Source organism: Triturus cristatus, chromosome 1_1, assembly GCF_964204655.1.
Source record: "Triturus cristatus chromosome 1_1, aTriCri1.1, whole genome shotgun sequence".
NCBI classification, from domain to species: domain Eukaryota; kingdom Metazoa; phylum Chordata; class Amphibia; order Caudata; family Salamandridae; genus Triturus; species Triturus cristatus.
Genome location: NC_140579.1, coordinates 14,628,683 through 14,653,491, shown reverse-complemented (window position 1 = coordinate 14,653,491; position 24,809 = coordinate 14,628,683). Strand labels below are relative to the sequence as shown.

Here is a 24,809-nt window from a genome sequence, read left to right as displayed (position 1 = left end):
CCAAAACGCGGCAGAAAGCGGGGGAATCCCTACGTCGGGGTTCCCTCGCAGATTATCGCAGCGCCGCGCTACGGGCCACAATGAAGGCGCTCTTCAGGGAAAGCGCTTCTCGTCGCTGGGGTCCCAAATAAAGCGCTCCTGGCGCTATAGGTTAAATAAAAGCACTCCCAGCGCTTAGAGGAGAATAAAAACAAGGTCCAGCAAAGTTCTCCTCTGTCTGCAGCAAGGCAGTGGGGGTGGGCAAGCCAGCTCACTGGGCCTCCAGGCAGGGATGTCGTCCAAGTGGCGGTCCTCTGGCCCAGCAACAGCAGCAGCCCCCTCAGGCAGGATCCTGGAAGAGAACAAGCAATAAAGTGCTCACCAGGCGCTAGAAGTAAAGTCCTTGCAGTCCATCAGGCATCCAGGGGCTGGGCAGGGCCCAGGGAGGCAAGCCTTCCCCTGGGCCCCTCAGCAGCAACACGCCCCCGGCAGATTCAAGTCAGAACAAGAACCTTTTCATGGGGTCACAGCCCCTCTTTTATACACCAAATCCTTTGTTCTCAAAGGTGCAGGGAAGGTGTGAACCAGATACAACTGGTTCCTGAGCACTTGGTTTTGCTCAGCCCCTCTCCCTATTCACAGAACAGGCCAGGGTCATCAGTCGCACCACAGGGGGCGGAGCCAGCATTGTGTGGGGAAAGCCCAGCCCTATTCAGGTACCAGGTGTACTCCTCCCACCCATCTAGCTGCTGATCTCCCTATTCACCACTGGGTGACTCCTCCTGACTCTGGTGATTCCCTAGCCCGTCACATGACCTCAGCCAGCCAATCGCCAGACAAGGCACACATTTCATACTGCACACAGAAGTGCCCACTTCTAGAAGTGGCACTTCCACACTAGATACATGCACGCCGCACACATCATCGCACAGCATTTCATCACACGAGTCCGCACATACCAAACTCGGCCCTGCACTCCCCACGCATCAGGAACTACCAGGGACACATACATTCCCCCATGCATTCCTATGGGAGGGCAGGTCAGTCTCACCAAACCATACCCAGAGCGCACGCGCTTTCCACTGGGACACAGTGTGAAAGCGCCTAGAGGCCTAAAACCACTAGTACCACACAGGAAAAAGGCTAGGATACTGCAAAAAGTTCTAGGGCTGAACTTGCCAGAAGGGCCAAGTCCAATAATGAGTCACAGCGCTGCTTGCACGCACGCATACTGCAGTTTCAGCATAAACTAGAATTAAAGACTAGGGAAGGAGTGCACTCGCTATTCTAGTCTTATTTGCATTCCCAACAGCGGACATTCAAGTCGCAAGCAGAGGTTCTTCACCACTCAATGATGCAGAAGACCTGAAAACGTTTCAACATTATCACTGTTTTCCTCATGACTGCTTCAGGCTCCACCTGACCTGAGAGAATGCTGGGCCAAGCTGGTTGGGAATACTCCGAGGCTGGAGTCTCTTTGCGTTAGTCACCCAGGCACCCTACACCCGGGGTAGACGTGCTAAATGTTGCTACATTTGGGTCGGGCTGCTGTTACGTTTTTACAACTATTATTTAAACCCCGCCCAGTAGATCCTTCGTAGTGCAGGTATAGACCAATATTTTTGTATTTAGCCAAAGTTTTTTTTATTACTGCTGTGATTCTTTCTCGTGCCACCCAGGCTTCATACCGACCCATCCGATTGTGGTCCGGTATCCTTCCTGTAGCATCATAACGGCGCCTTGTAGCATCAATTTAAATGGGGAACATGTGGGGCCGTTGCATGAAATGGGGAGGGCAGGAGTGCGCCATATTTACTAAGACATGGCGTACTCCGGCTGTCTCTGTGCTGGCGCTCATGTAGCTGCCAAGCGTCCATGCAGGCCCCATTGCACCCTGGTGCAAGTGTGCCTGCGTTACACCCAGGATTGTCTATGTGCAGGAAGGTGCCCCTTCCTTCACACAAGCAGTCCTTAAATGTCTTTTCCTCTAGCTGTGCTGCAAAATGCAACAAACATAAAACAAGGAAGAAACCAGGAGAAAGTCATTTCACCTCCTGGCGGGGGTAGCATTTTGACAATAATGTTAGTACATCTAGGAATGTGCCAAAATCCATGGGTGGATGCGCGGGAACACCCCCTCTCCACCCATACAACGCCTTCCTTGCGTGGCCCTGTGCGGCATGGTACCTCAGCGCCTGGCATCACTCTGTGCCCGAAGGTGTTCGATGGGTGGAGAGTAGGCGTTCCCACACATCCCTGATAAATCTTACTTCAGGGCTTGAGTTGCCCTTAATATACCCAGCCCTCCATGTTTTACTGCGATTCCTTTCAAGTTTTTCGTAGTTCGAGCCTCTTATATTTTTACAGTGCCCCTGGGTCATTGTGTTTTGTAATTCTACAGCGCTCTCTAGTGGCCTATTTTATTACCGCGAGGTTATTCTATATAGTTTCACGTCCCAATGACCATCACCCATGTTTTTCCCCATCCCTTCTCTGCTCCTACAGTTATGTTTTGTAAGTGAATCATTACAGTAAATAAACGTGCAACCCTTCACGTGTTGCCTGTTTTCTCATATGTAAAATTCACCCAGTATTGAGAAAGATTGCATAAGTAACAGCTTATTCTGACAAGTATTATATATTTTGTCCAAAATGTGCTTATTTGTTTAGTGAGTTGCTTTCTATATTTAGTTTTTACATCTTTTATTGAATATTTTTTTTATCAATAAGGTACTCTACCTTCTAACCTCGTGACGAAATAAAAGGCACGGTCTAATGAGGTGCCTGCCTGACAGCAGGGAGGCAGCTTTTTGAGATAAAAATGCCGGCCATTCGTTTCGATTTCGTTTGCTGGAAAGGCCAAGAGCTGGAGAGTAAACATCAGATCGTGCACAATCTTCACCAATATTTTGTTAGATTGCAGTTACCCCATAGTTGCTCTCTTAATCGTTTAGAAATGATTGGATATCTCACAAAAATGTATAAGTAATTTCTTCACGGGTTTCCTGTTTCAGGTGAATGCCTCAGAAAGAAAAAAGAAAATCAGCTTTCACTGCTTTTACCAATGTTTTTTTACCACCCTGGATCTCAAGATTCAGGCCAGAGTGGTAAAAAACGGCCAGGTGGCAGCCCTGGTTGGCTATTCTGTAATTTACTTTTAGGTCTGGATTAATCCCAGATGTTTTGTTTTTAATTAAAAAAAATATATTATACCTACTTCCATTGGCTTTCAGCAAGCCATCTTCATCCATTGGTCTGCTGTGCTGTCATTCACATCTTGCTTCTGCCCACTGCAGCAACATTGCGGGGCGCAGGGAGAGTCCACTTCAGCCATTGGCTCACCTGCCTCTGAGTGATGACATTTTACTCTTTCACAATGTGCACATCCGTACATAAAGTAGTTCCCTTCAGTACTATGGTGCTATTTGTGCTTTTACAGGTAAAACATATTGGCTTTTAGGCAATGATTGATTTACTACGGAAAGAAACCGGCATCACCCCCAACAGTGCCGCCAAGCTGCTCGTGTCTTCATACAAAGAAAATGAGCATTGGTAAGGCTAAAAGGTCGAAAGCCAACGTCATAGCTATTGGCTTTGCTAATGCTTGTTTTATGTGGTCACATCCTTACAGAATGACTGCAATGTTTTTCTTTATTTTTTGGTCTTTTTCTTCTGTTTCTTTCATAGACTGGATTCCAGTTTTGTCCTCACTTGCTGTGGCTGCACCTCCCCTCTGCACTGGCCTTCGACATAGAGTGCGCCATTGTAGACATTCACACGACCCCTGTGTGCTGCAGCTTCAGTCTGCCTTTCAATGAAGAGATCTCCATTCAACTATTACAAATATATTCAACAAGCGTGTAGACTGCCTTTCAGTAACGCTTGTGAGGTTTCCCCAACTGGGATTCAAAGTTCTGTCAGTCAAAGCTGTGGGCAGGGGTTCTGCCCTAGACCTAGAACTATGCTTGGCACCCTAGAACATCAGTATGTAGGGACTGAGTCACCTTACCACCTCAGTGTCTGAGTCTGACTAGCCAAAGTGCCTCGCTTGTCCTCCTAACCTCACCAGAGAAACGAGGGAATTGGCACCCCAGAACTCAACCCTCTTGGCCCTCTCGGGGACTGTGGAAACAGGACATACCCTTTCGTTCTCTCACTCGTACTTGTCCACAATAAGATAACCTGGAGTTACGAAGGAAGTTTAGAATATTTATTCAAACTATCGTGCTCTGAAATGCAGTGTACGTGAAACAATTAGAAAACAAATGCATAATAAAAATAGTGTTCGCATACTCCCCTTGCTACTGAAGCTAAATGATTATATATGAAAGATCGCTGGGATTACCGGCAGACCCCCTACCTTAGCATGCATAGATGGACGCTCTGGATCTCAGTAGACACAGTGCTCTTGTCCCAGAACTCTCGTTCCATGTGTGTGTTTTAGCTCATGTGCTCATCTATATGCTAGGACATGTGTGCACATAAACAGCCGCATTCTTGTGGTATGTCTAGGTGCTAGTGCATGGCCAGAAAGAATAACAAGGGATATTGTTGCTTGACCTTGTCTGTGGTGTTCAGACTAACTCCCAGGAAAAGAACAGAACGCGAAAACATATGCAGGTTCCTTGTGAAAGTACAATGTGGCACAAAAGCAAGCAGGTTTATTGTAACGCGTGCAAAGGAAAATGAGGCCTGCAATGTGCACAGGAGGCTCCTATAGGGAAAACTACAATCGGCCATGCAGGAAACACACGCCACCCTCCCTTTGGTTAGCACTTGGAAAGATACTAGATATGATAAATGTAATTTAAAAGTAAACACACTCAAATCCTTGTTCCAGAAATGTGAATGACTGAAACCCTCAATTAGAATACAATTTCAATTTGGAAAAATAATACAATTAAAGTGGTTCAAAGGAACCCATAATGTCACTCGCCATTTCAAAGGTCAAAGACTCCATAAAGGAAACCGACTCCACATATGATGGTTGGTCCTCTGCCCAATTAACAAGCTCTAAAGAACAAACATGCTCTCGTGTCTCAGCCGATGCTGAGACAGTTACCGGGCCACCTGCATCCGTGTTAACAGAGCTTGTATCTTGGGATCCATGTGTCGATGCATACAGTTCCTCGTAGGCCAAAGGCTCAAACCTTGCATTGTGAAGAAGTCGCAAGCCCAATGGACAATTCTGACCTTGGGTAGCCAAGGGACTCATCAGCAGTCCAAAGTCCAAGAGAGCGGGTGTATGGGAAGCGAAGGATACATCCAGTGCCCATTCAAAGGGGCACCAGATGCAGTGGAACACTGGTTGCAGGCAGATAAACCGGGCAGGTCGGAATGTCAGAGAGCAATCAAGATCTAGTTCCTGTAGTAAAAGCCTTCCAGAGATCTGAAACATACGCTCACAGTAGTGTTGGAGCGATGCCAGTCCCAGAGCGCCCAAAAAAGGAGAAGCAGGAACAACATGAGAATGCCGCAAATGAGGGACAACAGCAATGGGAATCCTCTGAATACACTCGAGAAAATGGAGTGGATGAAAGCTGGTATTACTCCAAAGATGGTCTGAAAAGAAAACGAGGCCAGAGCCTACAACCTTAAAAAAGTGGCGTTAGATACGGGGGTCTCTTAGTTGACAAGGGTTTGCACCTTTGTCCAAGTGGGGACCCTTCCTTCTAGTCAGGGCAAGGGAGTTACACTCCTACAATAACCCCTGCTCACCCCCTTGGTAGCTTGGCACGAGCAGTCAGGCTTATCTTAGAGGCAGTGTGTAAAGGATATGCACATAACCAACCGTAATACAGTGAAAACCCCAAAACGATACAAAATCTACAATACAGTACTTAGAAATCTTCAGTTATCAAAATAACCTTGAAATACAGTTTCTTGGAGTCGATAGCTCTGTCCGGGGCTATCACGGCGTCGTGAACAAACAATTCCAAACAGATCTGGGCCAACTACAGTGTCAGGAAGACCCACAAAACAGTACCTTTATAAATGCAGGGCCTCTTGTTGAGCTCCGAAAGCACGGCATCCGCAGTAATCGGTTCCGGAGGTCGGTGCCGGAGTAGTCGGGCCCTTGAAGTCACATGCGTTGCAGATCGAACTCATCACGGTGGAAGTCAGGAGCGCAGGCCTCGGCAGGCATCTGGTGCTGCGTTGCGAAGTGCAGTGGTGTGGCATGCAATGCCCTCAGGTCACGGTCCGAGCAGTGGCTCGGTGGTGGCGTCTGATGGCTTCGTCGGTGAGACCAGGGTCGCGGTGCGAAGTGATGCGGTGCTCGTCGTGGTGCTGGCAGGTCACGGTGCAGGCAGCGGCGTTGTCGTTGCTGAAGTGCTGTAGTCGGCTGACGAACTGGAGTCGATGGCGCTGGCGTCAGTAGGCCAAGGCTGCGGTGCTGGATGATAGCGGTGTGTCATGTAACTTAGGAGTTAGGAGTGGTGCCCTCGGACCACAGTGCAAGCGGTGGTATTGATGTCGGTGTGAAGCATCGTCATCGGGGATACCAAGGCGGCTTCGTGAAGCGAGGTGGTGCGGAGTGCGGTGCCCACAGGTCGCGGTGCGAGCAGCGGCTTGGTGGCAGCATCAGATGGTGTCGTTGGTGAGACCAGGGTCGTGGTGCTGCGTTGCGGAGGCACCCTTTGCAGTGCCTCCAGGACAAGGAGTCGGCAGCGGTTTCGTAGACCGCATCGGGTTGCTGTTTCTTCTGTTGCAGCACAAAACACACAGTCCCCAGTGCTGAGGGCTGAAGAACCTGAAGTCTTTGCTGTTCCTGAGACTTCTTGAACAGCGGCAAGCTCTACCTCAAGCCCTTGTAGATACTCAAAGAAAGAAGTTGCAGGAAGTTCAGTCCAGTCCTTTAACTGCCCTAGACAGAAGCCACCACTGCAGGCCAACACAGCAAAGCACACAGCAAAGTGGTAGTTCCTCCACACAGCTTCTCCAGCTCTTCTTCTTGGCAGTCTTTTTGGTCCAAAAGAGTTCTAAAGTTCAGAGGTTTTGTTCCCACTTTTTATAGCCCCAAATCCTTTGTCCTCTCAGGCAGAGAGTGTCTGTGCCCAGCCAGAACCTGTTCTGTCCTCTCTGGTGTGGCTTCCCAGCAGGAGGGGAGACAGTATTGTCAAAGGCAGACTGGGCCTACTCAGGTGCAATGGAAATTTCCTCCCACCACTCTAAATGAAGACCGGGCCTATTCAGGTGCAATTGAAAACTCCTCCCACTACTCTGAATTCAGCCCAGGTCTATTCAGCCCAGCCCGGACTCATTCAGGAAAGGCAGGACACACATCAATCCCCCGGTGGCCGCCTGAAAGAATGTACCTCCCCAGCCCCTGTCACTCCAAAGCCAGACAGTCAATACTCATCCTAGCAGAGGCACACTGGATGGCTAAGCAAGAAAATACCTACTTTCTAAAAGTGGTATTTTCAAACACAGAATGTAAAAATTACCTTTACTAACAGATGCATCTTTAGATTCTGAGTTCAGGCATACTAAATTTCATTTTCCTATCTGGTCCCAATGGGAAGTTATATTTATCATTTTCCTATGGGCCAGATAGCCTTTCAATAGTGAAAAACAAAATTGGCAGTAGTTCACTATCAGGTCATGCCAGGCACACCAGGGCATGTCCTACCTTTCACATAAACTGCACCCTGCCCACAGGGGTACTTGGTGCTACCTCAGGGGTGACTGACAGGTAAGAAAAGGGAAGGGTAGGGCGTAGCAAGGGGGTGCACTTAAACTAGGCCTGGGCTAAATTTCCGTTCCGCTTGCGGAAATTGCGATAATTTGACATTTTCGCGTTCCGCGGAGAGCGCGAAAAATGTCAAAATTTCCGCATTCCGCAGCTTAGCGATAATTTGTTTCTTGCTCGCGTTGTAAAATAATACATTCTCGCGCGCGCGATCGCCTTACCTGAATCCCCGCGTTCGTCGACAAGTTTTCCCGATCCGGTCGCGTTCTCTACGAGATGTTGGATTGTTGGTAGCCATTTGCGCTGTCTCGCGACAGTTCGCGCCCGCAGTAATGTCATTGGTCGCGCGATCACGTCTTTCTTCTCGCGATCATGCACCGCGAGAAGGGTGAAAATAAGATGGCCGCGCCCGCGAGCAACCGCATGGGTAAGTTGGTGAGCCGCGACCACGCAGAAAATACCGCGAACGGGCGGGAAAAAAACGTTCGCATCTTCGCGATATTTCCGCGTGTTTGCGGAGATTTTTAACATTTTCGCGATAATTTGCAAAAGTCACTTTCGCAAATTCCGCCCACTCCTAACTTAAACCAAATTTACTCTGAGTTTCGATGACGGCGTTTTTCTATTATTACACCAATCTCTTGTAAATATATTTACTGACCTGACAACTTTAAGTCCGGTTTCCTCTTAAAGTGTAAGAGTGTTCTAATTTTAAAATACTGATACCTAGTAGTGATACAGTTATTACTGTTTTTCTACTAACAAGGCACATCATTATTGACTGGGATCAGAGCACCTGCATGCATGCATGCATGTGATCCTATTTATAATGTCAATGAAGACCAATATAGAGTATTTACAGACTTATTTATCCTGTACTCATTGTCTATCTGTCGATATATTTGTTGTGAATTACTGTTTGTTTGTCCTTTTATTTTTTGTTCCAACAGAAATCAAAAGCTTTCAGAAATCCTGAAGGCCACATTTTAAAACCGTAAGTTTAAGCGGTTCTAGACACCACAGGTTAGGGTGCGCCTTAGCGAGCACATACCGCCGTGGTAGTCCACTAAGGTCCTGACGAATGCTTCACCTAAATATCTCTAGAAGCAGAAACATGTTGACCACCTCTCACATATATTAGGATGTAGCTGGTCAAATAATTACCAGAATGTACACGTCCATCACACCCCTTTTAACTGTGTCCAGTTTTCCATTATTAAAATTATTTTTGGATGAAATTGCGACACCATTTTAAATTGCACTTCCACTATTCACAATTTGCACTGACATCCCCAAAATCCAGCTCCGCTGTAATTCAGGCGTCGCAGCACACCGGAGAGGCACTCTGCCTCTCTGGTGGGAACCCAATGATGAAGCATGTCACCAACTAGGTTGGTGAGTGAGGGTTCTTTTAAAACACAGTGATTCACTTTTTTGTTAGTTCTTAGTCTAACTTATGTTCCTATAGGATACACTCTTTTGTTGTTTAACTACTATAGCCCAGGGGGATTAAGAGTGGCTCCAGTAGCTTCCCTCTCTCTCTTGTTGTTAAGTTATAAGGGGGTGCACTTGCCATTTCTACATGGCATTAGATAATGCATGCAGACTCCACAGTGGCAGGTCTGAGTTACCTTTACAGGGCTACTTGTGTGGTTGGCACCACCAGTTCTGCAAGCCCGCTAGTAACATTTGATTTACAGGCCCTGGCACTCTCAGTTCACTGTACTAGGGACTTACCAGTAAATCACATATGCCAATCATGGAAACACCAATCCATACACAATTTACAACAGGAGCACTTTCAACTTCAACACTGAACAGCAGTGAGAAAGTGCGCAGAGACACTAAACCAGCAAATACAGAGTCCAAACCAGGAGGTCAGAAAGCAAAAAGCCTGGGGAAACATGCCAAAAGATGCCAAATCTATCAAGTGGGCAAGGCCGGCCGTATTAGAAGTATTAAAGATCTGATGCCCTAATTCTCCAAAATGCAGGGGAAGGTTTGTATTTAACAATGACTGTATTTCACTAGAAGTTCTAGCCACCTGCAATTCAAAGGTCTCGTGAGCAGATGTAAGAGCTACTTCTTGCTGAAACAATAATGATTGACTGTGCTTAGCTTGTTGAAATCTGCCTTCAAAGTTGAAATGGATGGCCACAATGAGCACAGTGTCAACATCACAGTCATCCAAATGCAACCCAGGTACTATTACATCACCCATAGAAACTTTGAACACATATGGTATCTTCAGGATCTCCGTAGGACCAAATTTGTCATATGGAACTTCATCCCAATCAATTCCATCAGTCATTAGAATGGCTGAAATTTTCACAAGGGAAAAGTCTCTCTTCAGTTTATGTGATGTAGAAGAATGTTCTGGGAGTTAATGGCCATTGATCAGTAGGAAAAAAACGGTCACAAATCCAATACACATGAACAAGAAAACCAAGGTAATTATCATCCAGACATATATCCAAGGAGGGACTAGATACGTTTTAACCATGAAATAAAAACACAAATCTATGCAGGATGCTTGTACAAAAAAGAAAAACTGTCGGAAGACAAATTATCTTGATCTATATAGTACCCCAAGGTACTCTGCTGGAAAACAGGGGGTTGGGATTCAGCAGTAGGATTTTAAAAAGCCAACTCGGATGGACTTGCCAACAGTGTATCGTTATAAATGACATCAGTTGTAGAAGACTTTATATCAGAAGCAGATAGCATGTCAGGGAAGTTGTTGGAGGAGGACTCAGCCTCCCCTGCCCTCAGCCGGGGATTATCGTCTTTGGCGGTGCTCACAGGCTGTAGAAAACAATCTTGCGGGAAAGTACTGCTATTCTGTGGCATACTATGAAAAATCTACCACATGGTGTAGTTTGACATGTTCAATGGAGACAAAACAATTGTTTTTATATCCAGGGAGAGGAGGTAAAATCACAGTTCATGTACCTTGAAGGCCAAGGACCAGAACAGGATAATGGTACGAAGGGCCAAATTCCTTTTTGATAGCCACCTTTTCTTGAACCAGATCTCTGATTTTTGGAAGCCAGCCAGAAACTGGAATTTGATCCGCAGTAGTAGAAGAGTGGGACTTAAGCAAGTGTTTGCAAGATTTAACTTTTGTAATTTCTGCAAGACAGCACAATTGTTATCTACGTCAAAGGTTGTGACAGACGCTACATCGTCTAGACCATCAAGGTCTGGAAGCCAAAAAGCACTTCGTACAGGGTTCGCCCACCCAGAGATCTTTTAGGGAGGTTATTTAAGGCTTGTTGAACCCCATATAGATGGTTCAACCAACCACGCCCTGTACCTATTACTCTAGCCGTTAAGGACTGCTTTATGTCACATTTCATTCTCTCCACAACAGAATTACCCTCTGGTCTATACGGAGAAGAAAAAATGCACTTGCACACCTATGGACTTCATCGAATTTTAGAAGTGAATGCCGGATCTTGGTCCGAGTGGAATGTAGAACAGGCATAAGTCGTGATGAAAACTTGCAAGTCTTTAATAACCGTTCGAGCATCAGCAGAGCACCATGGCCAAACCCAGAGGAATCTAGAGTAAGAATCAATGGTAGCAAAATATATTTGAACGCAGTATCTAAAATTAATGGACCACAATGATCTAAGTAAATGCAGCCAAAAGGCTGGTTTGAAATAAACAAATGTGTCTGTGGTGGACGAGACACAGTAGAACTTTTGATTGGTTGACAGTTGTCACAAGTTAAGACATATTATCTGGTTTGTTGGTGTAAACCTTGCCACTAATAGCGGTGCTGTAAGAGCGAAATAGTGGCAGCCACACCAGCATGAGCAGAAGCTACACCTTTGTGTGCTGCTAAAATGAAATATCCGCGGTCTGTGTTGGGAATCAAATGATCACCAACTCCAGGAATAGCTACAAATGGAACATTCTGATCATTTAAGTGATAAGAACATTTTGTAGGAAAGCTCGTCGGTAAAAGGTGCTGCTTTTAAATGCATTCATGGCAGCCAAGATATCACCATCGATACACGTTTTAGAGCATGTTACTGCTGTTACTTTAGCTGTGGCCACTGCAGATTTGGCCGCTTCATCAGCCAGAGAATTTCCGAAGGTGTGTGTTCCCATATGTTGATGACTCAGTCTATGTATAACTTGAGTTTGTTGCAGCCTATCCTTCAGAGCCGCCACTTTAACTCAAAGCAGTTTGAGATTTATTGTGCTGCCCTTGGAGTCCTTAAAATAATTTTGTCGCCAAAAAATGCAAGCTATCATTAAAAGACTGCACACAGTAATATGAATCACACACAATAAGGGTAGGGAGTTCAGGATCCGCATTTTCAAGTGCAAGTAGTAAAGCCTTCAATTGAGCCAACTGTGCTGTACAGTCTCCATCGGACTGTGCACGAGTTGCTTGTGGGTGAAAAAACTAAATCTGACATAGAGCCTATAACGATGGTGCATACGGCAGAATATTGCTGGTTAGAACCTGTGGCAGGTTTAGCTGAACCATCAGTATAAATGACGGATCGATAGTGATCAAGAGGTAAGATCCAAGAAGGCAAAGGATAAACTTGTTCATATTGCAAAAATTCTTATGTTTGCCAAGAAGAGTCATAGACGAAGTCTACATTTACGTTTATGACCTAGCCCTTTGTATCCTCCAGGAATGGAGGGATTTTGTGTTGGGGACTCTAGCTTTCGTGACCACCTCTAGGGCAGGTAAACGAGATACTTTAATGATGCGTTTACTTCGAGCAAGTAGCCTTTCTTTAAGTATGGCCATCTGTACAGCAGTCAGACTTTTTCCAGTCGAAAAACGCAATTCTGCAGATGAACAGAAGTGCGATTTATATGCAATGGGTATCGTTTCACCCCAATTAAAGGTTACGTACGTAAATCAATTCCACCTGGCAAAACACAGATAACCAAGTTATTGGTATTAAAATGTGTATGCAGGCTACATGTTTCAAATAAATTTGTTTGTAAAGATCGGAGTGTGGCAGTGTGTTCCGATCTCCAGGAGGAAGCTGAAAAATCCGGGCATGGTAAAGCATAAAGTAGTTTAATACATTGTGCATAATCAGGGATGTATGTGCTGCCAAAATGTAAAAATTCCAGCAGAAATCGCATTTTTTTAAGAGTACTTGGAGGCTGCAACTAAGCACATTTTCCAGAATATGAGGGTCAAGACTTTCACCCTCAATAGTGAGTTCATATCGCAAGAAAAGGACACTGAGAAAAGCTATAAAAGACTTTTTGAAATTAAACTTGTAGCCAAGTTCAGCAAATCCAAAAATTATGTGATTTACACTTGCTAAGTGGGGGTTTAATTAATCATCAGTCAGGTAGATATTGTCAACAGGACAGTGCATCAGGGTCAATCTCCGGAAGAAGCGAAACAATGCATGCCGCAAAGACTCGTGGGCTGTCTTTGAGGAAGTCTGGCGTAGCGCCTCTGAAAACTGAAGACGCTAAACATGGTCAAGTCGTGGCTCTCTGGAGCCAAATTGTGACTGAAAAAAACATTAGAAATGTCCAAGGTGGTTTTCTATTTTTTTTACAGACTATATTATTTATCAGTGCCATACTATGTGTATTTTGCACCGCAAATGTGCGAGTGTGACTATTCAAATGTCTGTTATCTAAGACAATGTGATAGGAAAGATCAGGTTTCAGAAACAGAAATAGAGCATTATTCATTTGAGAGACGCAGAGTGCAATTACTCCCTGGTACTGCAATTGTTAAAGAATTTCTTTAACAGGTGCCTTTTCATCCTGTTTAATAGGATACTGTGGTTGTACTGGAGGAGGGGATGATATAGGAATAACATGGTAAGGAGAATCCATATATCAACCAGTAAGGTTACAATAAAGTGTGGGGGCCAGTGCAAGGGCCCACTCGGAGGCAAAGAGCCTTGTTGAACCTCGTCAGGGACACGGTGCGAGAAAGAAGCGAGAATGACATCCTCACCTTGGGGGCATGCAGATCAAAGGGTGGGGCCAATCGACCTTTGCCAAGAGAATGCCATAAGATGCAGTAAAATTATCTTAAAATGTTGTTTTTATTGTGCGTTTAACATCACCTTCAGTTTATATAGCCAAGTTATTTAGTCTGTCTGGAGCGGCAACACGGGCGTCTGCAGTTTCGACTGTATAAAATGTATCAGTGGCTTTCATTACCAGAAATTGGTGGAGATTCCGGTGTACTATGGTGACTTCTGCCACTCTGCTCATAAGGAGAGTTCTCCCCGTCTGTGGCATATTTTTCTGTTAAAGCAGAAACTTTCTTTTTCTGAAAAGAGTGTTTTGATGGAGGAGGTCTATCCTCCTGTTTTTTATCTTCATGTCAGACGAGCGTTGTAGCTCCCGTTTTGGTTAAACTGCCGTATTGCTGGTCAGATGATTCCTGAAAGGAACTAGGAGAATGTGTATCAGAAGACCGGCATCTGTCAGGAGTCCTAATTTTGGTGCAATCACTAAGGTCGTAATGTTTGTCAGAGGACTCTGGGGAGTTGAGAACCTCCACGTTGTCTAGTTTTTTTATGCTGTTTAGATTTATCCCATGGTTTATTAGGAAACTCACAGGCAGGGCTGGCATCCTTGTCACAACTAGGCTTGCCAAGTGGTGGCACTGAAGGTCTGGTCTCCAAACTATCAAGTTCTAGAGACATGTATACATTAGCGATAATGATTGGCAGCTCACGTTCGCAGCTGGTCACGTCCACCGCGGCAAGTCGCTGCTTTATAGCCAAAGATGCTGCTTCACCTGTAACAGTGGAAAGCATGATTTCAGAGACGATGGGAAAATTCCCCACAAGTTTCATCCTCAAATTAAGGGCAGGACCTGCCCGTGCTCATTTTGTGTCTGTTTTAGGACGTTCAGAAGAACGGCCATCGAGGGAGTGCCATGGCAAAGAGTGTAAACAGTGGCAAAAATAGTCCCCCAGGTCACTGGGTAAGCATATAGTTAAGATTCTGTGCATGTCTTGTGGTCCTGTAAGGGGAATCACAGCTTCAAGATGATCTATTTTTTGGGCAATCAAAAAGGGTATTTCTTCATGATTTGTGGGACGCTTGCCCATAATTTAATTAACAATTACAGAACTTATAACAATGAGCTGCAGGTACCTGAGGTTGTCCTTGTTAGGCAACCCTATCTGGTTCAGCCAGTAAGGCATGTGCAATGCATTAAGTCATTTGTCAATATAAGACAACAAGAACATTTCAGAAAGCGCAAGTCTGCACTAGATTTATCTTACCTAAACCTGGATACGGGTTATAGCCTGCTTATTTCGGACATGTGGCCCCTTCAATACTTAAGGGGCCCATTCGTACAGTGCCAACTACTTAGGGAAGGGTGCCATTAAACCAAGTCTGGAGCTCCCAGACAGTAAGTGCCTATGAGCGATATGTATTAGGAACCAGTTGTATGGTGTATTCATGGAAGGTATTATCATTCGCGTTGACAACTTGACATCTGGTAGCAAGACCCACGAGTAAAAAAAAAACTTCAAAGCGGGACATTGTGTCTTCTTCATTCACAAAAATAACAGCAGCTCCTGCATTAGGAATTCCGTGTTGCATTAAATGCTGAGTAACCACCAGGCTGCAATTAACAGGAAAAGCCACGGGTTGAGCCATTACTAATATAGAAAGGATTAAAAGCGTAGCACAATTATGGCATATAAAACCTTTTGATATTAAAGCTTGAACCACACAGAACTAGATTCTCCCTAATATCTATAGAGGATAGATCCCTAACACCAACGATGTCTCCAGGAAAAGGTGCTAGGGTATTGTGGAGATAGCAAACACTATGGGGCAGATTTACAATAACTGGCGCATCCCTGCATATCAGCAGGAATGCGCCAGTTATTTTGCGTGACGGGTGAAACCCCTTGCGCCACCATGGATGCGCTGCATTTTCAATGCGGAGCAACGTGGCTCAAGGATAGACAGATGCGTGACTCATCTGACGGCGTAAAGGTGACGCAGTGCTGGAGTTGTGTCGCAAGCGCGACGCAACTCCAGCACTGCTCAGGGGCGCCCTATACTTGCTGTGCTGCGTCACTCATTAGGCCTTCTACAAGCAGTCATAAGGTTGTGACGCAGCGCGGACACAAAAGTGACTCAGTGAAATCTTGTAGATTTCACTGCGTCACTTTTACGGGGCTTCCTTGCGACGGAACGCCCACCCTGCATACATTATACCTGTCGCAGGTATAATGTAGCACAGGGCTTTACAACATGACGCATCTCATTAGATACGCCACGTTGTAAATATGTCGCATAGTGGCGTATTGTTAACGCCGCCGCTGCGTCACAAAAGTGACGCAACGGTGGAGTAAAAGTGCCGCAAGGGGCTTGTAACTCTGCCCCTATGCATCTAAGTCCGACTAGCTATAGTGTCTCACTTGCCCTCCTAAACTTACCAGAGAAACAAGTGCATTGGCACCCCAGAACACAACACTCTCGACCCTCTCAGTGATCATGGAAACAGGACACACCCTTTTGTCCTCTCACTCGTTCTTATCCACAATAAGATAACCAGGGGATGTAAAAGAAGTTTAGAATATTTATGTAAACTATTGTGCTCTGAAATGCAGTATACGTGCCCCAATTGGAAAACCAATGCGTACTAAAAATACTGTTAGTGTGGTTAATAATCTGTACACTATGAAAAGCCCTGTCATTTTATAAGACACGGTAACCTAAACCCCCACCTTGCTACTGAAGGTAGATGTTTATATATCAAAGTTTTCTGGGGTTACTGGCAGACCTCATGCCTTAACATTCACAGATGGTATCTCTACATCCCAGCAGACGGTGCTCTTGTCTCAGAACTAAAACCAAAAGAGGGGGACTCTGGGCTTTTATACAGGTCCAGCATTCATGCCCAAATGAAATCCAACAAAATGAGTATGCAGTTCCTAACAGCCAAGACGAAAAAAGGAAAACGGTTGGTTAAGTGTGAGGCAGTGTTCACTAAGTAGTGAGAGGAAAAGGGGGAATTCCTCCTTTTGGAACGAGGACCCTCACACACCCAGCCAGCTGGGTATCATGCTTCATCATCTGGCTGCTCCTCGTCAGGTCGGTGCTGCAATACCTGACGGGCACCCTATGAGGGGCTCCTTGGCGGAGATCTTTTATTCCATGTCGTTTGGTGCGGCGGTTGTGAGGGGCCTAAAGGTGTAGGTGTGTGGGATGTGGGTCGCTAGACCATGTAATGATTAAAATAGGAACTAGAAGTCCAATCTAGACCATTTTAATGAAAATGACTTCTAACCTGATTAAAAATAAAGATGTGGCACGCCCCTGTAATAATGCTACAGGATATCGCGCTCTAAAATGTGGTCGACCTGTTTCTTGCCTTCGTGTCAATTTGACGGAAATTCTTCAGGACCTAAAAACAGTTTCTCTACACTACCTGTGGTCGTCTAGTTGGGTAACGTTTATAGACCACAAACAGCACCCTAAGTGTAGTACCTGTAAACATGGTCAGCCAACCTGATGAAACAAAACACAATGGTTAGATAAAAGTGGCATAGTATGCGTCCCCTGCAAGATTTTGCCGTGCACTGTGCACATGATGCCGCAATGGTGAAACTTTTGTAGTGTCTAGAAACAGGCATCACACGGTCGTGGAATGCTCGTGCGTGAAGTGGCGAAAGGAAATGAGTTAAAAATGGGTATTGAGGAGCCCGCGCTCCTATGGTAGCTGAAGGAATCAAGGATTCACCCTAGTTGGATTGCTGGCCCACAACATCGACTCGCGGCGTGTAAGGACACCTTGTAGTACAGTGTCTTAAGAAAGGTGGGAGTCAAAGGGGTGTAAGCACTTGGAGTAGTGATGGAAGATTCACAACAACACCCATCTCAAGGTGGTAGTCTGGCTTAATAACGAGTCAAAAGCGGGGGACACCAAGGAACATACAACCCATAAGATGCAATGCGGCCCCACTGCCCCCAGTGTAGCCAGACACAGTGCTTAAAATAAAAGCACCCATTGTCTGTGCATAGTGGGTTCAGGGTAGTCCTGTCATCCAGTTATCCGTGTCACAACAATGTCAATCCCATCATGGTAGTTCCAGGTTTGTCCGTTGCCTCGTGATTCAACAGACAAACACACACCCAGTAGGTGAAATTCAGGGAATCAAGAACGCGTGTACTCTGAAAAGAGTCAGTACTTGCGTGCTCTCACCGCGAGACCGTCAGTGGACCTACCCCAAACGCTACCCGGACCGGGAGGTACTGGCCATCATCCTCGTGGCTCAGTTATGCTCCCGACTGCCAGCAGAGGAGGGGCGGGGCATCACAGCAGCACAAGCTCATACACTGGAGCGCAAACCCTCTTGGTAATGTACCATGCAGCCACCATCTTGGTAGTGTGGCCGAGTGTGATGACAGAGGAGGCGTGCAGAGTCAAGTGACCTTGCGTTGCGTGCGTGTACCCAGGGAAGCCATAGACAAAGTACCGGAGAATGTGGCGGCCATCTTGGGATGTGTGGTTGCCGGCGGTACTAATACCAAATTGGGATGAGGGCAGTGTGCATAATGTGTAAAAAGGGGGTTTGTAAAACCGAACAATGCTTCCCAACAGGATAGAAGGTACCCCAACTGGAAGATGGGGCGGTTGCTCTCCGATACACTCAACAACCTGCCAAAGTGCAGAGGCTAATGAAGAAGGGTGCACTCGCCAATAAGCCACATTCCGAAAGAAGGAATTCCCTTTTTTCCTCCCACCACTTAGTGAACACTGCCTCACACATAGCCAACCTTTTTCCGTCCTGCTTGTCTCAGAACTCTCTTGCCCTGTGTGTGTATTTGGCTTATGGACTCCTCTATATGATAGGACATGTGTGCGGATAAACAACAGCTGAGTTCTGTGTTATGTCTAAGTGCCAGTGCCTGGCCAGGAACAATAACGAGCAAGATTGTTGTTTGACCTTTTCTATGGTGTTCAGACTAAGTCACAGGAAAAGAACAGAACGTGAAAACATATGCAGGTTCCTTGTTAGGTTACAATGTGGCACAAAAGCAGCGCGTTTATAGTAACATGTACAAAGGAAAATGTTGCCTACAGCGTCCACAGTTAGGCTAACATATGGAAAACTACAATGGGCCGAGCAGCAAACACACAACACTGTTAGATCCGAAGAGATGGACGGGAGGAAATTGGAAGGTAGAAGTGGTAGAAGAGGGCTTGATAGTAAACAGTTGCGTGTACACCTCCATGGCTTATACCCTGGTTTAGCGGACTGTATATGCAGGACTAAGCTCATGTACTGTACAATGGGGACATATGCAAGACTTTACTAGATAATAATAACCTGCTTATACCACAGGGTTCCTGCTTTCATAGCTAGAGGTGATTCATATGTTCCTTGCTGCTGATACATCGCCCACAACCATGCCTCCAAGGCATTCACGCAAAACAGAAAGTGAGCCCCAATATAGGCCATACACCGGGGCAGGACATGCCTGGCATAAACAGCACTCGTGTTGAATGAGGATTCAAGGTAGAGTGAGACTAACATATGCATATCTTATGTCTTCAACAGGAGCTGCACGGACATCATCTGTTGTATCCTCTTCATGGCCTTCATCACCGGATATATTGTGGTGGGGATTGTGGGTAAGGTTTCTGACGTGTGTGTGTGTCTAGGACTCAACCTGACCCGTAGGAAACTTTTGAGTAATCTAAAATGACTTCCATCAGTGTGCCATCTCATGCGGGCCAAGATGGGAATGAGTGGTTCTCTGGAGCCCTGGAATGCTCATCTGAGATCCTGCTAGACAAAGTTTATGCCAGTTGCCTCGGTGTCCAGTACAGATATGGCACTTTCTGACCAACTGTTCTGTATGCAGATAGTCTTAGCGGGTGTAGCAAGTTAGCCCACCAATATTGTTTGTTTTGACTACCCGGTGATTGGACCCTTTTGGTCTCACTACCAAAGTCTCACTTATGGTAAATTCATAGTCATTGGATTGAGAGCATGAACAGCCATTGTGCACCTTTTAAGAAAGGTGGATGATGCGCACCAAGGGTGGTTACACATCAACATGTGCGCATGTGTGTGGGCAGTGCACGTGAGACTACCATCATACGTAGCTGATATCTGTGCACATGTAATCTGTCTCTGAAGGGACACTGCAGGGATTGCTACTGACTTGAGGTAGGACACATTACAATCATTGGGGATAAGCTGTATTCCTCAGAACCTGGTCTAATTACAGTGCAGACAAATGTTTGGTTCTGTCGATATTTTATGCACTCATTCAGATGTCGCACATTAATCCTCTGTGGAACACATCAATTGTAATAAACCATCTAAGTTCACACTGAAAATTATCAAAGATTATTTTAAAAAGGGGGGCGTGTATCTTGTCTTGCAATCGCTAACATCACTTCAGTGACTACATAACTCATAGCTTGGTGCGCAGTGAAAGAGTGAGGTGCTCGTGCAGTATGTGAGCGCGTGTGGACAATGAAGGAAACATTTTTATAATGAATTCATCTTCATTTTTCTTGGCCTGGCTTCACAATTGCACAATACATTTCAGTTGGACAGGTCAAACAAGAGTTTCCTCAATTTGTCTCCAACATATTTATTTAGTGCAAGCTATTTCTCATATTCCATCGACATTTTGACCTATAAAATAAACGTATTTGCTCATCTTTTGGGGTCGTCCTCAGGACAGGTTGAAAGGAGGCACCCTAGTTTTAGTATCATTTGAATCAAGATCCCCTACGGCCTCCTCACTCTTCCGTAGGGCTCCTTGGGTTGCCCTTGTCCTAGTTATTGAGGGTACATAAAATGCCATTGCGATTTCTTAATTTGAAATTCTCCGTATGAAAACCCACCCAGTGCCGTCTGCCTGGTCACACTCATTGAGGTTGTGCTAAGAGTCTGTTAAACTTCTTCCTTAAAAACGCATCCTATGCCGTCAGCCCGCAGTCTGATCATGAGTGTATCCTAGCCGCTTCTCTGGGTACCACAATGTACCAATTTGGGAGGAAACATGCATCATGAGTTTGAATCTGCAGTCTCCATTCCCCAACATCTTTATCTAATGGGATTTCAATAATTGTTCTCTGACTCAGCTGATAATCAGATTCCAGGCTTTGTCCCCTTCCTACTGGGCCAAGTTAATTACTCTGCTCCCAGTCGGAGAGAACAAAGGCATTCCTGTTCAAAATCAGTAATTTATAGTGATTGACGTAGCTCCTGAAAAAAGAAGAGGTGAGGAGAAAATTAGCATCTGACAATTGGCTTGTCACACTGCACCTGGGTTGGGACAACCCAGGTCCACTAGAACAAAGGGGAGGTCCAGACCTTTGCACCCAACATAGTAGGGGCTCACCTTTGAACATTTACGTGTGAAGGGATCAAGCAGTGATTTCAACTAGGAACGGAGCTGAGGCCCTCAGAAGAGCTCTTTCCAGAAAAAACACAATTCACCGTGTTGGATTGTTCTAGAAAGCTGAGCAAGAGCGTTGGGACAGGGGTTGCGGGATGATATTTTATCTTACGATTGGCCAGGGGTGCCTGACATGTAAAACTTTCCACATGCACCTAAAAACCCTGCACAAGAGACAGGCAGTTTAGAAAACCCTGGACCTGGGAGTCAATGAGAGTGGAAGGATGCCCACGTAGAAGGAGATGCCACCCGATATTCTGTGTGGATGGACGAAGGACTTTGACTGCAACTCACCCCAAGGACTAAGAAAAATCTCTCCAGTGCCAATGGCACTGCCACTCATATGCCCCTGAGGACCATCTTGGGGAAGAACGTGGACTCCACTGACACTCCAGGTGCCCTTCAAAGAGCCTCGAGGCTCTGAGGCATGGGGAGAGTGGCAAGGTGTTCTGCTGGCTGGTTGCAGAGGTGGCTGACATGATGCCACCACCACCAAGAATAGAGCAATAGGATCCAGGCAGAGGAGAAGGCTGGCCAAGGAGTCAGAAAACCCAGCTCCCTGCAAAATACACCTGGTGAAAATGACTCTAGTGGCTTGGCCTGGTGACCAGAAGCACAATGAGCCCAGGGTGAAGACAATCATCCCACTGGTGCCAGAGTTGTGCAATTTTAAATATTGCCTGTTGTCTAGAAGAAAACACAAGAAACGGAGCGTGTGGGCTCCGTCGCCTTTTAGGGCTAAGGCCTGGGGGAACAGAGAGGAGGAAACCACACCAACCCATTTCTCATTTCTACTTGGAGAGAGGGCATGGATGGGCTTTCTCCCCTAGAGGCTCATTCACCCGGGGACCTTATCTGCTGGGATTTGATACCATCAAGGAGCCTCAGCGGACCCCCACCTGCCTTGGACAGCGGGAAGTAAATTGTAAATTGATACTTGTATAGCGCACTACTCACCCGCAAGGGTCTCAAGGCGCTTGTACAAATACCGCTGTGGAACCCATCCTGGCTTTCCCTGTGAGGCGTCCACTCCTGGGCACCCCCAAGGTGGAGGCCAGGCATCCTTAGCGTTGTGGGGGCCGTTGTGGAGATTAAGCAAGCTATTGTCCAGAGTTGCAGAGTGGGACTCCATGATTGGAATAGCACCGAGGCGAGAATTATCAGGTCCGTGGAATTTTTGAGCCCAAGACCCGCCGAGGCGGGGAATTGAACCCTGGTCCCGGGCCAGACCTCTGCATCAGGGTCTGCCGCTCTAACCATTGAGCCACACTTCTCCACGAGGCTAGGTGCCTTGTTCGCCCTCCATGCTTTTCTCTGTGAGGGGGGGTCATGCCGGACAATTCCCTCCCTGCCCATCCGTGCTTCTCGCAGGAGCCAAATGGACGATACTCCCACCCTTTGAGAGCAGCGAGACATTCTGTCCACTCCGGCACAGCACTAAGAGAGAGGTGCTGCGCACAAGAGAGCTCTAGGGCTCTCCCAAGGAAAATAACCGCAATTGATTCCTCGAGTGGGTTTGGGATGTTATAATAAGAAATAAAAAAATATAAAACTTGGTGCAGCTGCATAAAAAAAGAAAAGAATGATCTAATCATTTAATAATAATTTTGTCCAGCATGGAGAACCCTATGATGCCCTGTTGTGGATTCTGTGTGCAGACTTTCTTCCTCATGGTGCCCCAAGGAGGCCAGCCATATGCAAATCATTCTTGACCCTGCGTCTAATGGGAACCGTCCAGCCGGAATGGCCAGGCCAGGAACTCCCTGGACTGGAAACGAGCATCCTAGGACCGGTTTCAGGATTTCACCCCTCATCAGCCAGGATAGCTTGACTCCAGTGGCATGGAGGGCATGGGACTAAGGTGAATGTTTGATTTGCTCTGCTTTCCGTCCATCAGCTGTGTGTCTTTTGCTTTCTCGCACTAAGTGCGATGGGTATTCCCAGACGTGGGTCCTGGGCTCACTGTGCCACTGGATTCAGGCTAGCCTGGCTGATGAGCGCTGATGCCCCAAAACCGGTCCCAGGATGCTTGTTTCCGATCCAGGGAGGACCTGGCATGGCAGTTCGGTCTGGACTGTTCCCATGAGGCACATGGTCAAGACTGATTTGCATATGGCTGAGTCTAAACTGGGGTGACATAGTGAGCAAAAGAACAATGGATTTAACCCAGATCTATTGACTGTGGATGAATGTTTGATTTGCTCTGCATTCCGTCCATCATCTGTGTGTCTTTTACAATTCTATATCCAGCTTCAACTTTGGTCATAAATCTGTACAGACAGCATGGAGATGTTCTTGGCACAGTTCTAGAATGCATTTTAACAGTCCTATGCTCAAAGTCAGATGCAACTTGGCCCAGTTTTATGGGTTTGAGTAGGACTGGCATTGATTAAGATAACAAATCACGACTAGCCCCTTTTAATAAACAGTTCTTGGCTTCACCGATCCCTGGTTCTGTCTCGGTGCCACACTGTAAACCCACGTTTGGCATCTCTTCTTGTTTATCTTGGCATCTGTACACCTGTAGTAGTTCAGATACTTTGGTCAAAATGGCTGCCCTTTTGTCAGTTGTGTGTGAAAGAGGAGTTAAAGTATTATAACTTTTTCTGGTGACCTCATGTCATAAAGGTCCAATCTCTGCCCTTTCTTTGAAGACTGTTGACTTATGAACCTCTCTGGTATGTGTTGTAAGAGCATCATCCTTTATATTTCTCACCTGGGCCTTGTCGTGCTCGTTTCTTCCCACAGCTTGGGTCTATGGAGATCCACGCCAGGTCATCTACCCCAGAAACTCCACCGGGATGTACTGTGGGATCGGAGAAAATGCGTAAGTAGTCTTGTTAATCCTCGTTTGGAATCTCTTCTCACATCCTTCTGTGGTTTCTGTCCCTAAAGCAACTAATTTATCCTTCTATCAATCAATTAATCAATCAAATGGGATTTGTAGAGCGCTGCTATCACCCGCGAGGGTGTCCAGGCGCTAGGGGTTTCTGCTGCTGGGTGGAATCAGCTGAACAGCCAGGTGTTTAGATCCTTTCTGAATTCCTGCTGGGAGGGTAAGGTCCAGAGGTGGAGGGGGATGCTGTTCCAGTCTTAGTGGCTTTCACCGCTCTTTCTTCAGCAGAAGCGGGGGTGGGGTCTGGGAGAGGGAGGCAGAGCGCAGGTGTCTGGTAGAAGTTCAAACAGTGTTTGATGTAGGCTGGTCCCTGATATACAGGGCCCTGTAGGCATGAGTCGACATCTTGAATTGGCACCTTTTATGGACTTGGAGCCAGTGGAGTTTCCTGAGGTATGGGGTGATGTTAGTCTGTTTGGGGAGATTGAGGGCGAGCCTAGCCCCTGAATTCTGTATGGTCAGTAATCTCCATCACGTGCAAGGTGATTCCTATCTAGAGTGTTTTGCTGTAGTCCAGGTGGCTGCTGATAAGGGTCTGGGTGACGATGTCTCTGGTGCTGGCTGGGAACCACTTGAAGACTACGGAGCATGCAGAGAGTGAGGACGCAGGCTGAGGATACTGCCTGGATCTAGTTGATCCTCTATGCAATAAAACTGTAATCATATTGATGTCCAGCTCATCTGAAGTGTGAAAAAGGCATTAATAGTGCCACCGTCTATGAGTGCTACAAGGTGACACTTCTAACTGTAAGCTCATGCCTGGTGCGTGTCTTTCAGGTGCGAGTAACGCTGCTTGCTGGTTTTAAGGGTATTCCTGGATTCACATTG

General features: G+C 46.3%; 1 protein-coding gene across 4 annotated transcripts in view; it reads left to right on the top strand.

The window, feature by feature from the left end:
- Window positions 1-24,809, top strand: part of SLC44A4 (solute carrier family 44 member 4) — a 311,986-nt gene that overhangs the window by 163,736 nt on the left and 123,441 nt on the right. For all 4 annotated transcript variants that reach the window (XM_085632339.1, XM_085632504.1, XM_085632421.1 and 1 more), the window contains exons 3-4: window positions 19,225-19,298; window positions 23,834-23,912. In XM_085632339.1, the coding sequence (XP_085488465.1) occupies window positions 19,225-19,298; window positions 23,834-23,912 (153 nt within the window). The remainder of the gene's footprint in view (window positions 1-19,224; window positions 19,299-23,833; window positions 23,913-24,809) is intronic.